At 44.4% G+C, this 15,523-nt stretch overlaps 1 protein-coding gene across 1 annotated transcript in view; it reads left to right on the top strand.

Annotated features, from left to right (window-relative positions):
- Positions 1 to 15,523, top strand: part of LOC103267771 (neutral amino acid transporter A) — a 31,752-nt gene that overhangs the window by 215 nt on the left and 16,014 nt on the right. The window contains 2 exon segments of the mRNA XM_008065346.2: positions 1 to 262; positions 13,546 to 13,588. The exon segment at positions 1 to 262 is cut by the window's left edge and continues 20 nt beyond it. Coding sequence (XP_008063537.2) covers positions 1 to 262; positions 13,546 to 13,588 — 305 coding nt within the window.

Genomic DNA, 15,523 nt, shown 5'->3' with positions numbered 1-15,523 from the left:
TCATCCTGCCGCTGGTGGTCTGCAGCCTGGTGTCGGGCGCCGCCTCCCTTGACGCCAGCTCGCTCGGGCGTCTGGGCGGCATCGCCGTCGCCTACTTTGGCCTCACGACGCTGAGTGCCTCGGCGCTTGCCGTCGCTTTGGCGTTCATCATCAAGCCGGGGTCCGGGGCGCAGACCCTTCAGTCCAGCGATCTGGGGCTGGAGGAGGCGGGGCCCCCTCCTGTCCCCAAAGAGACGGTGGACTCTTTCCTCGACCTGGCCAGGTAATGCTTTCCATGAGGGCTCAGCGGGAGATGCCAGCTCTCTAGTGCCCTCCGGTTTTTACACACATACACTCGTATACTCCCAAGAACTCATTCTTAGTGAGTTGCTGGTAGCCTTTAACATTGTAAAAATATTGAAATAGCGTCTGGAGTCTTTGCATGCTGACCACACCTTTGCAAACAGCTGAGGCGCACCGAAATATAACAAAAGCGGGGCTGCATCTTTTAGCAGGATCCAGCCCCACCGTTAGGTGGGCGTGTGTTAGGGAAGAGTAAGCCGTCCCACCTGTACTTACATTCTTGGGTTGGCCTCCTTAGTAAAAAATGTTCCGACCGTGGCTCAGTATCTTCACCCTGTTTTTTTTCCCCACAGTGCCCGAAAGCTTTTGGGAGCACTGGTTAAATTTTGCCTGTTGGCCCTCCCACTTGCAATCGATGGTCTTCTCTGTATTAGCCCCTGGACTGCAAAGGAAGCTGGCAATTTTCTAAAGCGTTGTCAGTGGGCTCATGGATAAAAGGGCTGGGATTAGTTGGGTGAGGCCTACTGCCCAGACATGTGCCTCTCCTGGGGGCTTGGGACAGGTTGCTGTCCACTCAGTGAAAACCACTGCAGAGTGTTGTGATTTGCAAAGGGCTTTCTTTGTGGGAAGGTGTGAGTTCTAGAGGGGAGAGAGAGAGAGAGAAGCATCTTTGCTTTGCTTTATGTGCTTTCTGTAACTCTGAAAAGTTGCATTTCGTCCTTAGATGATGTAGTGTCGTTCTGTGGATTATCCAAAGCCTTGGTCTGTCTGGGTGTCTCCATCAACCCCAAGTTCACCGATGGGAAAGCCTCAGCCTGGAGGCATTCACTGGCCTACCCAGGTTCAGCTGAGTGAGGAGTCCACTGGGTGCCCCCGCTCCAAGTGTCTGATTCTGTCTTGCGTCATTTAGGCAAAGCCTTCATTGCTGAGGTGGTGAAAAACAGCAAATCCTGGGCAAAGAGACTTGCCTTTCCGCTGTTTCCATTTCTCCCTCTGGAAAATGTGACGACTGTCTGCCACTTGAGAAAGGTGGTTCATTTGAAGCAACAACAAAAATCCAGACACATGTATTAAAAAAAGAAGAAGAAAAAAACTCTGATGAGTTTTAAGACCAAAAGTTTTTGCCAAAAGGGCCGGTGAGAATGGCCCATTAGGACTTGGATGAGATCATGGCCTTTGGTCTGTGGCTGGCAGCTGGATATTCAGAGTCTGAGATTTTTAAAGTTTAGGGACTAACTTTTAGGTGGGTGCTGGAAAAGAGCAGTCCACTGAGGCTGAGAGCACTTTTGGCTTCTGACCTCCAGGAATCAGTCAACTCTCATCGGGAGGGAAGGCATTTATGGGGTTAAAGGATTATTTTTTGCAGAAATCTGTAGTCCCTGGAGGGAGTGTGGCTGTTCTGGCTGAACCTTGCCCTGCTGTCAGTAATAGGGACCCTCAACAGCATTCTTTTATCTCCAGAAGAGAGACAGTGGAATGTGGGTGGTGAGTTCCCTCATTACCACCTGCCCCAGAAGGGACTTCTTATTTCCTGACCACAGTTTTCTAGTTTCAGATCTGAGGCCCTTCAGCTTCTGCTTCTGCAGTGAATATTCACAGCTTAGATCAGTGTGGGTGCAACTTTTCAATGAGTTGGCTGCCCCTGCGTGGGAGGGCTGAGAGGCTTTGTGATAGTTTGTTGGGAATAGGTAGTGTTTCACAATGCTTCCAACAGCCAACTTCACTTAATCCAGCCGCTCGCGGCTAAAGGTAGGACAGGCGGTATATCCTATTTTATGACTGAGGAAACTGAGACAGAGAGAGATTAAGCGATTTGCTCAAGGTCATGGAGTGGCTTATCAAAAGAGGGATTAGGAGAACTATGGGTCTCCTGCCCTACAGTTCAGGGATCTCTCTGGTTCTCCTATTCTCTCTTCCCCAAGTCAACATACCACATTCCTAGTCTAGTGCTACTCTCTCAGAAATGTTTTCTCTGAACCAAAAGAGGAACCAGGTGAGCACATGGCTAGGTGAAGGCAGATGCCAGCTTCCTCCGACCAGAGGTTGAGGCAGAACTTCTTAAGTGAAGAAAAGTATGCATGTACCTGCTCAGATTTGGTTGTATGCTGTACAACCTGTAAGAGGAAACTGAGTCCCGAGCCACCTGGAAACGCTTTCCGGCTATGGGGATTCTCTGGGGTCAAACTTTTAAAATTGCTTCCTTCAAGGAGACCTCATGGATGTAGATTTCATGTGACTCTGAGCAGATTCTTTGGAAAAGGCAGGGGCCAGTCTATTCCGCCTGTGAGCACATGAATGGAATGAGACTATGCTGGGAAATACCTCAATTATTTAGCAGGCCTTTGCCTGGTAACATCCCAGAATTTAAACACCTAGAAGAGTTGGAAAAGTCTCTGATGAGTGGGTGCAGCTGCGACCAAGGCCTTATGCTAAAGTCCATGCCTTTCCTGGTGGTAGATGGCCTCAGAACTCCCATAGGGTCTCTTTGCCATGATTTCCAACTCTTTTTTTTTTTTTTTTTTTTTTTGAGTCAGGGTCTCACTCTTGCTCAGGCTAGAATGCAGTGGCACGCTCACAGCTACCGCAGCCTCGACCTGCTGGGCTTAGGTGATCCTTCCACCTCAGCCTCCCCAGCAGCTGGGACTACAGGCGTGTGCCACCACACCCATTTAATTTTTTTATTTTTATTTTTTGTAGAGACAGGGTCTCACTATGTTGCCCAGGCTGGTCTCGAACTCCTGGGCTCAAGGGATTCTCCTACCTAAGCCTCTCAAAGTGCTGAGATTACGGAGCCACTGTGCCAGACCAGATTTCTAATTTATTTTTTAAAGCTGTAACTACAAGTTAGAAAGGGATGAAGCTAATACTGTAGGTATTCAGAGTGTGAGTGTGTGTGTGTGTGTGTGTTTTCATTCAGAATGTCATTGCTGTGTGGTTCAATTTCCCAACACACAATGGGTTGGTAAAATAACAAAGCAGAGTGGGGAGTTAAGGTGGGGAGGCTGGTACCAGAATCACTGAGAAGAGATGGCAGATGGCAGCTGCCAGGTGGGAGAATCGCAGTCTCCCCCTGAGCAGCCTGGAGTTCCACACCTGGTAACCTAGAACAGCACAGGACTTTGAGAACCATGTGTGGCTGACCTGTGTCTTTTCATCCAAAATGAAATGGTTTATCAGGAGACTAGTCGTGGAACCTCGCGGTCCATGACAATGCTTACTGGTTAGGGAACATGTTTATAACTTCCCCATTCTTTGGTTTCACCACCTTTTTAATGGGATTCATGATGGTACCTACCTCATAGGATTGTTTTGAGGGCTAAATGAGTTATGTCTGTAAAGCTCTTAGAACAGGGCTGGCCCAATATATGCTTGCTTTTATATATGGAACAATGTTACAGAGTGATTGAGATTTTCCAGTTCACCTGAGCTAACGGGGACAAGCCTCTTTCCATAGCCTGAAATAAATAAGGGTAAATGGGAAGGAAAGGCATGTTTAGGGGTGCTCAAGAGGGCTTGAAGCTAATGTGGCCTTTAGGCATATTGGAAACCACGTGGTGTCTGGTAAAGAAGAAGTAAGCAATGATGGATTGTTTTAGAATAACAGAATCATACTGTGGAAAATGGAAAAAAGTCAAAACTCGACAAGAGAGAGCTTCCATTCTGAAATGGGGCAGAAGTCCTCACAGATTTGCACTGACATGGCAGTTTCTTTTGCCCCTGCCTTACGTGCTTATGTTCTCCAGAGTTGAACTCCGTTTCCTTCAGCTGTAAATGGAAAGGATTGAGGCCACTGGCTCCTAATAGTTCTTTGGGCTCTAAAATTTGTAGTTTCCAAATGGAGAACCAGAGGCGTAACTGCCAAGGAATCAGGTAGGGACAGCATCTGGGTCCAGGATTTCTGTCTGCACTGGCAGCCAGAACAATGTCCCTGGGCCACCATTTTTTGTGGTCGTGTAGCAGGGTGCTGCCATGTATGTGGTGAACACAATTAGGTTTTGTCTGTTGCCTGGTTTTCTAGGCTTTTTGTTCCCCTTCTGTTCATTTTCTTTTTTTCTTTTTTTTTTCTGAGTTGGAGTCTCACTCTGTCACCCAGAGCCTAGACCTGCTGGGCTTCAGCGATCCTTCTGCCTCAGCCTTTCAAGTAGCTGGAACTACAGGCACGTGCTCCCATGCCCGGCTAATTTTTTTCATTTATTGTAGAGACAAGGTCTCGCCAAGTTGCCTGGGCTGGTCTCAAACCTGCAGGCTCAGGCAATCCACTTGCCTCGGCCTCCCAAAGTGCTGGGATTACAGGCTGAGCCACCAAGCCCAGCCTGTTCATTTTTTAAATAGCAAACAGTGCTCTGAGCCTTTCCTTTCAAAGATTGAAGTGTGGTGAACTTACTTTCCTTCCTTAGGACTGGCATAAATGTGTATGATGCCTCTCAAACTGTAAAGAGTGTATTTATTGAGTAGGCACCAAAAAACCTATCAGAGAAGGAATCTAATATTAGCCCTAGATGGCAAAGTCAAGGGAGTGAGTCGTAAACAATTTCTTGTAAGTGTTGACCCTGGTGGGTGTTTTAACTATGCCTTGTCTCTCTCTTCTATGGGCATGATGAAGACTCCTAGCACATCCAACAAAGATCCAAATTAACAGAAGTTTCTCAGGTTAACTGGGCACTAAAGGAAAATAATAACAGCTTGTAATTTAAAAATTTTTTTTAAGGTTTTAACCTTTTTTTTTTAACACCTGCATAGTTTAGAGACTGAAAAGAACATAACCCCAGGAGTCAGCTTGGGTAGTGATTAAGAACAGATGCTGTGCCGGGCTCAGTGGCTCAGCCTGTAATCCTGCGCTTTGGGAGACTGAGGTGAGCGAATTGCCTGAGCCCGTGGGTTCGAGACCCGCCTGGGCAGCAAGACCTCATCTCTACAATACATCAAAAAATCAGCCGGGCATGGTAGCACGCGCCTGTAATTCCGGCTACTGGGAAGGCTGAGGCAGAAGGATCGCCGGAGCCCAGCAGGTCGAGGCTGCAGTGGCCGGGAGCAGCCACTGCACTCCAGTCTGGGCGACAGAATGAGACTCCAACTTAAAAACAAAACAAAACAAACAAAAACAAAAAAAAGAACAAATGCTAAAGCCAGCCACCTGGGTTCGAATCCCAGTACTACCACTCACTAGCTGTATGAGTACAAATCATTTGGCCTCAGTGTCCTTATCTGTAAAATGAGGCTAACAGGATCTACCTAGAATTGTCGTGAGGATTAGCTGATTTAATATTCAAGTTCCTTGCCAATATTCTAGTGTGTCCCAGCCTCTCACAGACAACCAAGGGCTACTCGATACAGACCATGAATGCTAGTCTTAACTTGATTTTCCCAAAAGCTCCCCCAGGGGTCTAGCCCTATCCTTTCTAGTTGGAATCCAAAACTGGATGCAGACCTTTAAAAGAGGGTAGAGTAATCCCTCCCCCTATCAGAGTGTGAGGCCACCATGCCCAGGTCTTCCTCATCTTCCAGCCTTGTAGGGGGTACTCAAGATCTGAAGGGGCACATCCTTGTTAACTGGCTCAATAACAAACACTCGGGATAATAAATATCAGGTGAACATACAACACCATATCCTGTTGTGAGTGTTTGAAATTTTCATAGATGTGGTAAAATATTTTTGAACTTAAATAAAAGGAAATACTTCTGGAACAAAAAATATACCCAAGCAAAAGTAAATTGTTTTACATTCTTTTCATATACTACAGGGAAATGCATACCACTCTTGAAAATAGGTTATTCTTTGAGAAGAACAAACAGTACCAGCTGTATAAAGAAGGAACACTTTTGAAGTTTTTCATTGTGTGAGCTCATGGATGTATAAGAACCTCTCACAGCAGTTGTCAGCCTCAGCTCATACCAGTTTTTGTGTTTGTATGTTTTGGGTTTTGTTTTGTTTTGTTTTGGGTTGGAGTTTCATTCTGTTACCCAGGCTGGAGTGCAGTGGCACACTCACAGCCACCACAGCCTCAACATACTAGGCTCAGGCGATTCTTCTGCCTTAGCCTTCCAAGTAGCTGGAACTACAGGCATGTGCCACCACACCCAGCTAATTTTTCTTGCTTTATTATAGAGATGAAGTCTTGCCAAGTTGCCCAGGCTGGTCTCAAACCCATGGGCTCAGGCAATCCTCTCACCTCAACCTCCCAAAGTACTGGGACAATAGGTGTGAGCCACTGCACCTGGCCTGTTTGTATGTTTTAAGGAATGTGTCCAAAGAGTCTTGTAGTACTGGAAAGGCTTGTTCATTCATTCTCTCTCAAGTTGTTCTGACTTAAGTCTCTGGATTTCACAGTACCATTTTGGAGGTTTCACACATGTTTTGTACTTTGACCCACAATAAGAAATACATTTTACATTATGGCATCCACATACATACGCCCCACCCCCACAGATACAAATCGAAACACAAGTTCCACCAAGCAATATTTTAAGTGTGATACATGAGATATTGTGTCTAATGTATTTTACAAAATGCTGGTTAAAGGCAATACATTGACTTCATAGCCTACTAATGTTTGAGAAACTTTGACCTAATGCATATGTTGTATTATGTAATTGAAGTAGATCTCTCAGAAGCAAATAACTGAAAAAAGAAACATTTGTGAACTTGAATAAGATGGAGATCTCAGAAGCACCCCAATGTCCAGTGAAACTGAGGGATGTGCAGAGACAAACACAGAGAGGCCATTCATTTGGTCCTCCTTACTTCTGGACTCTGGATCGCAAAACTCTGCATTAGTGCTGTCCAATATGATAGACACTAGCCACGTATGGCTATTTAAATGTAGCTAGTTTAAATGTTTGTTTGTTTGTTGTTTGCTTGTTTTTTGAGTTGGGGTCTCACGGTGTCGCCCAGGCTAGAGTGCACAGGCATGATCATGGCTCACTGTAGCCTCGACCTCCTGTGCTCAGATGATCCTTCCACCTCAGCCTCCCATGTAGCTGGGACTCCAGGCACACGCCACCATGCCTGACTAATTTTTTATTTTTGGTAGAGATGAGGTCTTGCTATGTTGCCCAGGCTAAATGTTAATACAATTAAAAATCTGGTTCCTCAGTAGCACTAGCCACATTTCAAGAGCTCAGTAGCCACATGGCTACCATGTTACACAGCGCAAGCAACATCTCTAGACATTGTTGGTCTAGATGGAGCAGAGATGGGGGACGTATCAACTCAGTGATTGGGGCACTGGTGTCCCCATGTGCTGAATGAGGAAATGGAACTGGATCATCTCTAAACTCCCAGCTCAGTGCCTCTCCTGAGAGCTGTGTGATCGTCCTTCCTTCTGAGTTACTTTGGGAAAAGTACCCGAAGACAGATCTCTGGGACACACAACTGTTTGCCTGAGAAGTAGCCCGCCCCACTTACAGGAGTGCTCAGGAGTAAGAAAGAGCCAGGGTTTATGGCAGCGTCTCCGAAAGCCAAAAGAGATAGGGAAAGAAGAGAACAGAGCAACGTTTGCTTTACTCCGGCAGCCTCAGCTCCTTACCTTGGTGGTGGCAGGCAGGAACTGTTCCTGCTCCTGGTCTGTGGCAGCCAGAGGGACCGAGTGAAAGGTTGCTGTCGTGGGTGCTTCAGCTTCCTGTCCCCAGGCGAGCCCTTCCTCGGGTTTGACGTCTGACAGCTGAGCTGTATAATCTAGAGACAGTTCAGTCATCCCGTTTGATGTGTGTATTTTTGGTTGAAAATTCTCTTTATTAGTTATCACTGTATCTTTTTTTTAACTTTTTAAGCAATTTCGAGGTATGATTTACATACAATAAAATGTATCCATTTTTGCTGTTTAGTTTTGACAAATGGACAATTCGTAACCACCATCACAATCAAGATGTTGAACATTTCTGTCACCCATGACTCTTCTCAGCAATCCCCATTTTCCACCCCTGGCCTCAGGCAGCTGACCTGTTTTTTATCACTATAAATTAGTTTTGCTGCTTCTTTTTCTTTTTCTTTTGAGTTGGAGTCTCACTCTGTCACCCAGACTGGAGTACAGTGGCCGCTTCCGGCCACCGCAGCCTCGACCTGCTGGGCTTTGGCGATCCTTCCGCCTCAGCCTTCCAAGTAACTGGAACTACAGGTGCGCTCTACCATGCCTGCCTAATTTTTTGATTTATTGTAGAGATGAGGTCTCACCAAGTTGCCCAGGCGGGTCTCAAACCCGCAGACTTAGGCAATCCACTCACCTCAGCCTCCTAAAGCGCTGGGATCACAGGCTGAGCCACCGCACCCAGCAGTTTTGCTTTTTCTAGAATTTTTTTTTTTTTTTTTTTGAGTCTCACTCTGTCACTCAGCCTGGAGTGCAGTGGCACGCTCATGGCCACCGCAGCCTCGACCTGCTGGGCTCAGGCAATCCTTCCACCTCAGTCTTTCAAGTAGCTGGAACCCCAGGCACACACCACCATGCCTGGCTAATTTTTTGATTTATTATAGAAAGGAGATCTCACCAAGTTACCCAGACTGGTCTCAAACCCCTGGAGTCAGACAATCCTCTCGCCTCTGTCTCCCAAAGTACAGGCATGAGCCACCGTGCCGGGCTAGAGTTTTATATCAATAGAACGTTCAGTATATTCATTTCATTCTTTCTTTTTTTTTTTTGAGTTGGCGTCTCACTCTGTCACCCAGGCTGGAGAGCAGTGGCATGCTCCCAGCCACCGCAGCCTTGATCTGCTGGGCTCTGGCAATCCTTCCACCTCAGCCTTCCAAGTAACTAAAACTACAAGCGCGTGCTATCACGCCCAGCTAATTTTTGATTTATTGTAGAGACGAGGTCTCGCCAGATTTCACGGGCTGGTCTCAAACCCGTGACTCAGGCAATCCACTCGCCTTGGCCTCCCAAAGTGCTGGGATTATAGGCTGAGCCACTGGGCCTGGCCTAGTATGTTCATTTCTTTGTCTTGTTTTGCTCAGCGGAGTGTTGCTGAGATTATCCATGTTGTATATATCAGTTGGTTCTTTTTGATTGCCAAGTAGCATTTCATTGTATGGATTTATCATAATCAGTTTATTCATTCATCTGTCGATGGACATTTAGGCTTGGGGCTATTATGAATAATGCTGTTATGCATAGAGGTCTTCTGCGCAGACATACTTTTCATTGCTCTTGGATGAACATCTTAGCGTGGGTGTTGGGTCATGTGATAAGTATATGTTTAACTATCAGACACTGTCAAAACATATCATCATCTTCTTAGGAAATTGATTTTTTTTGGCAGGAGTCGCTGTTTTGTGTCTAGTACTGTCTATCTCTCTGTTCCCTTTGTATTTTGTAGACTAGATATTGTAGATGGTCTCAAAACAGGTCAGTGTGTCAGTAGTTGTTAGGTCTAGAAGCTCTGGGTTAGGGTCAGGGGCCATTCTGTTAAGATGGCACTGGGTTCTTGCTCATGATAAGGAGACCAGGCAGGACAGATACAAAGATGTAAATAAATAATGTTGTGCTCTTTGGAAGAGGATGCATTTCAAGGCTGTGGGAAAGGCTGTGTTTGCACCAATTGAGGAAACAGCTATTCCCTGAAGGATGCAAGGTATTTGCAGGGGAAATTGTTCCCCATGGGGAAAGTGGAGGGCTTTTAACCCAACTTTCTTCTTAACTTCCCTGTCCTCATAGAGAGAGAACCCTGTGGCTAGCTCTCTCTGGGAACTACTGAGCGTTGTCATGGGGTGGATGTAAAACAGAGAAACCTTGGCACGGGGCCCCTTTCTGCTTCTGACAAGCAGAGCAAATGGAAATGAGATACCAAGCCTCGCCTACAAGATTGAAATATGTAAGAGAGTTGCTTTGTAATAGAAATAATAGCAAATGTAAGCTGCTCCTCATCTATATGCTAAAAACTCTCCAATACAATTGTTAGTCTGTTTCTACTTTTTTTAAAAGTAAATATCCCAGCCAGGCTTGGTGGCTCAGCCTGTAATTCCAGCACTTTGGGAGGCTGAGGCGAGGGAATTGCCTGAGCCCGCAGGTTCAAGACCAGCCTTGGCAACTTGGAGAGACCTCGTCTCTACAATAAATAAAAAAATTCTCTGGGCATGGTAGTGGGCACCTGTAGTTCTGGCTACTTGGAAGACTGAGGCGGAAGGATTGCCAGAGCCCAGCAGGTTGATGCTGGAGTGGTCATGAGCATGCGTGCCACTGCACTCCAGCCTAGGTGATGGAATGAAATACCAACTCAAAAAAAAAAAGTAAATATTCCTGTGATAAGAATCAAACTTCTGATCACAATTTTGCAAAATTAATTCAGCTAAAGAGTGTACTTGTTCTGCTAAAATGCTGGCATGCACTTATTGGTATTCTTCAAGTATGTTAAAAGCAAGTCAGAGCCGGGCTCGGTGGCTCAGCCTATAATCCCACGCCTTTGGGAGGCTGAAGTGAGTGGATTGCCTGAGCTCGCGGGTTCGAGACCCGTCTGGGCAACTTGGCGAGACCTCATCTCTACAATAAATCAAAAATTAACCAGGCGTGGTAGCGTGCGCCTATAGTTCCTGCTACTTGGAAGGCTGAGGCAGAAGGATCGCTGGAGCCCAGCAGGTCGAGGCTGCGGTGGCCAGGAGCGGCCACTGCACTCCAGTCTGGGCGACAGAGTGAGACTCCAACTCAAAAAAAAAAAAAAAAAAAAGCAAGTCAGGTTTCATAGACAAGTTTGGGAAATGCTGTGGTGTGGTTTCTAAATGCTGAACATCTTGTGAGAGCACCCTAAATGTTCTAATGAAGTCATTTTTGCATTTCATTAACCTTGTTGACTGGTGTATTAGTTATCTATTGCTACATAACAAATTACTACAGATTTAGCAGCTTAAAATCCCACACACTTTTTATACCACAATGTCACGGGAGTCAGGGATCTTGGCATGGCTTATTGGGTCCTCAGCTTCAGAGTCTCTTACAAGGTTGTAATCAAGGTGTTGACCGGGGCTGAGGAAGGTCTCATCCAAAGGCTCATCTGGGGAGGGATTTACTTCCAAAGTCATGTGGCTATTGGCAGAATTCAGTTACTTGAAGTTTGGACTGGTAGCCTCATTTTCCAGTTGGCTATTGACTAGCTGCCACCTACAGTTTCTTGTCATGGAAACCTTTCCAACATAGCAGCTTTGCCTCATCAAAGCATGCAAATCCTGAAGGCAATAAGAAGAGTCAACTAGCAACATAGAAGCTACAATTTTTTGTCACCAAATCATGGATGTACATCCCATCACCTGTGCTGCCTTTTGTGGGTTAGAAGCAAGTCATAGGCCCCATCCCACTCAAGGGATTATACAAAAGTGTAAATACCAGGAGGCTATCTTGGACTTTTGCCTACCACAACTAGGTTTCAGCCAGACCTGCCTGCCTCTGACACCCACTGCACTTCAAATAGTTGCCTGGAGATTCTAGTGATAGGTGAGCAATCCAACCACAGAACTAGTGGATACATCTGGCACAAATTTTAAAGAATGATCCAGAGTCTTTTGTTCTTCTAGACTTACTCTTCCTACAGGAAGTCGGTATAACAAATGGACTGTCAGCTGGAATGTAATTTCTTATGTATCAAGACCAGCATTCTATACATTCTGACCCAAAGGAGACCCTCTATAAAAACTATTTACATTAGTGGATTTGGGGGTCAATCAACTCTAGTGTTCCCCTTTTATAACACAAGTTTTTAAATATTCTTCATTCTAAAATGAAATCCATAAATTGGACTTACCTGCCCTCATAATGTCAATATGACTTAACTGCACTATAAAAGATAAAAGGGCTGGGCATGGTGGCTCACGTCTATAATCCCAGCGCTTTGGGAGGCAGAGACGAAAGGATTGCCTGAGCCCACGGGTTCGAGACCAGCCTGGGCAACTTGGCAAGACCTCATCTCTACAATAAAGTAAAAATTAGCAAGGCGTGGTGGCACATACCTGTAGTTCCAGCTACTTGGAAGGCCGAGGCAGACGGATCACCTGAGCCCAGTAGGTCAAGGCTGCAGTGGTTGTGATCAAGCCATTGCACTGCAGCCTGGGCAACAGAGTGAGATGAGACTCTGACTCAAAAAAAAAAAAGGTAAAAGGAAAATTAATTCTAAAAACTATGTGTTTCACTATATAAATTCTCTAAAACAAAGTGGTTAAATGCTGAATTTAAAATCACCACTAATGAGATAGCTATGAATGCAGACAGACACTTGATACTGGGATGTGGAATTAAGAACTCAGATTCTGGGCAGGCATAGTGGCTCATACATGTAATCCCAGCACTTTGGGAGGCTGAAGTGGGAGGATTGCTTGAACCCAGGTTCAAGACTGGGCTCAACTCTGTTACCTGAGCAACATAATGAGACCTTATCCCTACAAAAAAAAAAAAGACTAGCCAGGCATGGTGATGCACACCTGTAGTCCCAGATACTTGGGAGGCTAAGGCAGAAGGATTGCCTCTGAGCCCAGGAGGTCAAGGTTGCAGTGAATCAGGATCATGCCACTACACTCCAGCTTGGGCAAGAGTGAGACACTGTCTCAAAATTTAAAAAAAAAGGACTTAGATTCTATAATTTGCTATTGATGGTGTGATTTTTCATGAAGACAAACCATTCTTGGAAACATTCTGAACAAAACAAAATTTAAAAATCATCCATAATTTACATTATTTTTACATTTCTGGAAAATGCAGTGTATGTTCAAATTATGCAAAAAAAATTTTTTAAACCTTGTTTTGGAGTTAGTCTAAGCCCAGATAATTATAAATAAGATTTTATCTACACGTATGTTATATAGGACATTGGAAAGTCATGAGGATCTTGAGACAATTCATTGTACAGAACTTTGCTGCACCTAGCAGGACAAATGTCTGGGACCTGTTACCTCCTCGCCCTCTCCTCTCAATTCCAGAAATGCCTCTTAATTATCGCAAACACAAAAACTCCCTTGGAGTTCGCTAGTGGGAGCAGCACTTGACATTGAACGCCACTGCAGTGGGTGCAAGGAAAGTGATGCCATTCTATGATTTTAGTTGGACATAGCTAAACCTTCATATCAAGGAGCACTGTGAGAGAGAGGAGGATGAAAACCAGAGCCCTCAGAGTATCCACTGTGGCACAGCATCTCAGGCACAGTCAGGGTGCTTGAACCAAGCAAAGAGCGCAGTATTTGCTGGGGGCGGAGACATAGAGAACACTGTGTTAGGTTGTTAGGAGTGGACATCTCAAAGCACACATGTGGCATGCTGAATTTTGAGAATACTGACGAAATTCTTTCTTTTCCAACAGAAACCTGTTTCCCTCTAATCTTGTGGTTGCAGCTTTCCGCACGGTAAGGCATGATACTTTGCTAGCAATATGAAACTTGGATGGGAGAGATGTGTAAATCACTGCTATACATTAGGTAAGGTAGAGCAGGGAGAGATATTGTTGTTAATAAAACTTGGTAACATTGGCATTAATTTTTATAGATGGGTACCTGGAGTCAAAACAAAACAAACAAACAAACAAAAACCCAGAAAAACAAATGAAAAAGTAATGAACAAATAAATGGAACCTTCTAAAATGTCCCAGTGATTCCAAAATTTTTTTCATCACTTAAGAAATACTTTCCCAGCCTGGGCAACTTGGTGAGGCCTCATCTCTATGATAAGTGAAGAAGAATTAGCCAGACTACTTGGAAGGCTGAGGCAGATGGATTGCCTGAGCCAAGGAGGTCAAGGCTGCAGTGGCCGTGAGCATGCCAGTGCCCTCCAGTCTGGATGACAGAGTAAGACTCCAACTCAGAGAGAGAGACAGAGAGAGAGAGAGAGAGAGAGAGAGAGAGAGAAAGAGAAAGAAAGAGAGAGAAAGAAAGAGAAAGAGAGAGAGAGAGAGAGAAAGAGAAAGAAAGAGAGAGAAAGAAAGAGAAAGAAAGAAAGAAAAGAAATACTCTCAAATCACATTTGGGAATATCTTAAATATTGTGGAATTTTTAAAATATATACTTTTTTCCTGATTATAAAGTTAATATGTGCTTATGTAATACAAAAAAGTAAAATACCAAAAAAAGTGTAAGAAAACAAAAATCACTTATACTCACTACCTAAAGCTACCCACTGTTAACATTTTGGTATGCCTCCTTCAGATATGATTTTTATATGCATGTATACACACACTTTTTAATTTATTTTATTTTAAAGATGTGGGGTACAATTCAGGATTAGGTACCCAGGTGGCCATCATATAGGTAAAGTTTGGGTCTCCCTTTGGTTCCTACTTTGCCTGGTTAGATATCAGGTACACTTATTAATGTTATGTGCCTCCCCCGCACCCATGGCAGTTGCCAGCTACTGCCAATCCCTTTCTTATAGTATTATGGCAAATAAGTGAGAACATGTGGTACTCAGTTTTTTGTTTCTGTACACACACTTTCTAAAAAACAACCATACAGCCAAGTGCAGTGATTCATTCCTGTAATCCCAGCACTTGGGAGGCCAAGGTGGGAGGATGGCTTGAGCCCAGAAGTTCGAGACCAACCTAAGCAATATAGCAAGGCCTCAGATCTACAAAAAAAAAATGTAAAAATGGGCTGGACGTGGTGGTGCATGTCTGTAGTACCAGCTACTCAGTAGACTGAGGCAGAAGGACCACCTGAGCCCAGGAGGTCAAGGCTACGGTGAGCTGTGATGATGCCACTGCACTCCAGCCTAGGCAACAGAATAAGATCCCGATTCAAAATAAAAAATAAAAATTAATTAATTAAAACAGGCATACCACACATATTGTTAGTTTGTACATATACTAATTGCTTCATAACCTGCTCTTTTCTAAGCAGTATATTGTGAATATTTTCTCATGTCAGTAAAAATCCTTCTGCATATTTACTAGAATGTTTCACTGTGAGAGTATAACATAATTTTTCTCTATCATCCCCTGTTGATAGACACTATTTTTAGCAATGTTGCAAGTAGCATTTCTGTGACCATTCTTTACATAGAAAAGGAATATAAAGGTCTAGATCATAAGGTCTAATCTGATTGCTTTTTACAAGCAAAGACTTTTATTTCTATTTACAGCCTCTCATTTTTGTTTCCTTTTTTAAAAAAATCTACTTATAAGCATAAGAGTGAATTGAATATACCAGGGGTGCCAAAAAATGTATGCACATTTTAAGAGCTGTTATCTTTGTGTTACTTTTAGTTCGCCATAATCAGAAGTGTCTGGACACTGATGGTAACCACTTTGAGCCCCTCTTGTAATTGCAGAAGCCAAACATGACTTGTAT

This window comes from Carlito syrichta, unplaced genomic scaffold (assembly GCF_000164805.1).
Source record: "Carlito syrichta isolate Samal-C Ts95f unplaced genomic scaffold, Tarsius_syrichta-2.0.1 Scaffold308244, whole genome shotgun sequence".
In the NCBI taxonomy this organism is placed as follows: Eukaryota; Metazoa; Chordata; class Mammalia; order Primates; family Tarsiidae; genus Carlito; species Carlito syrichta.
The sequence above is the reverse complement of the archived record's forward strand: the minus strand, read 5'-3'. Positions and strand labels throughout refer to the sequence as shown.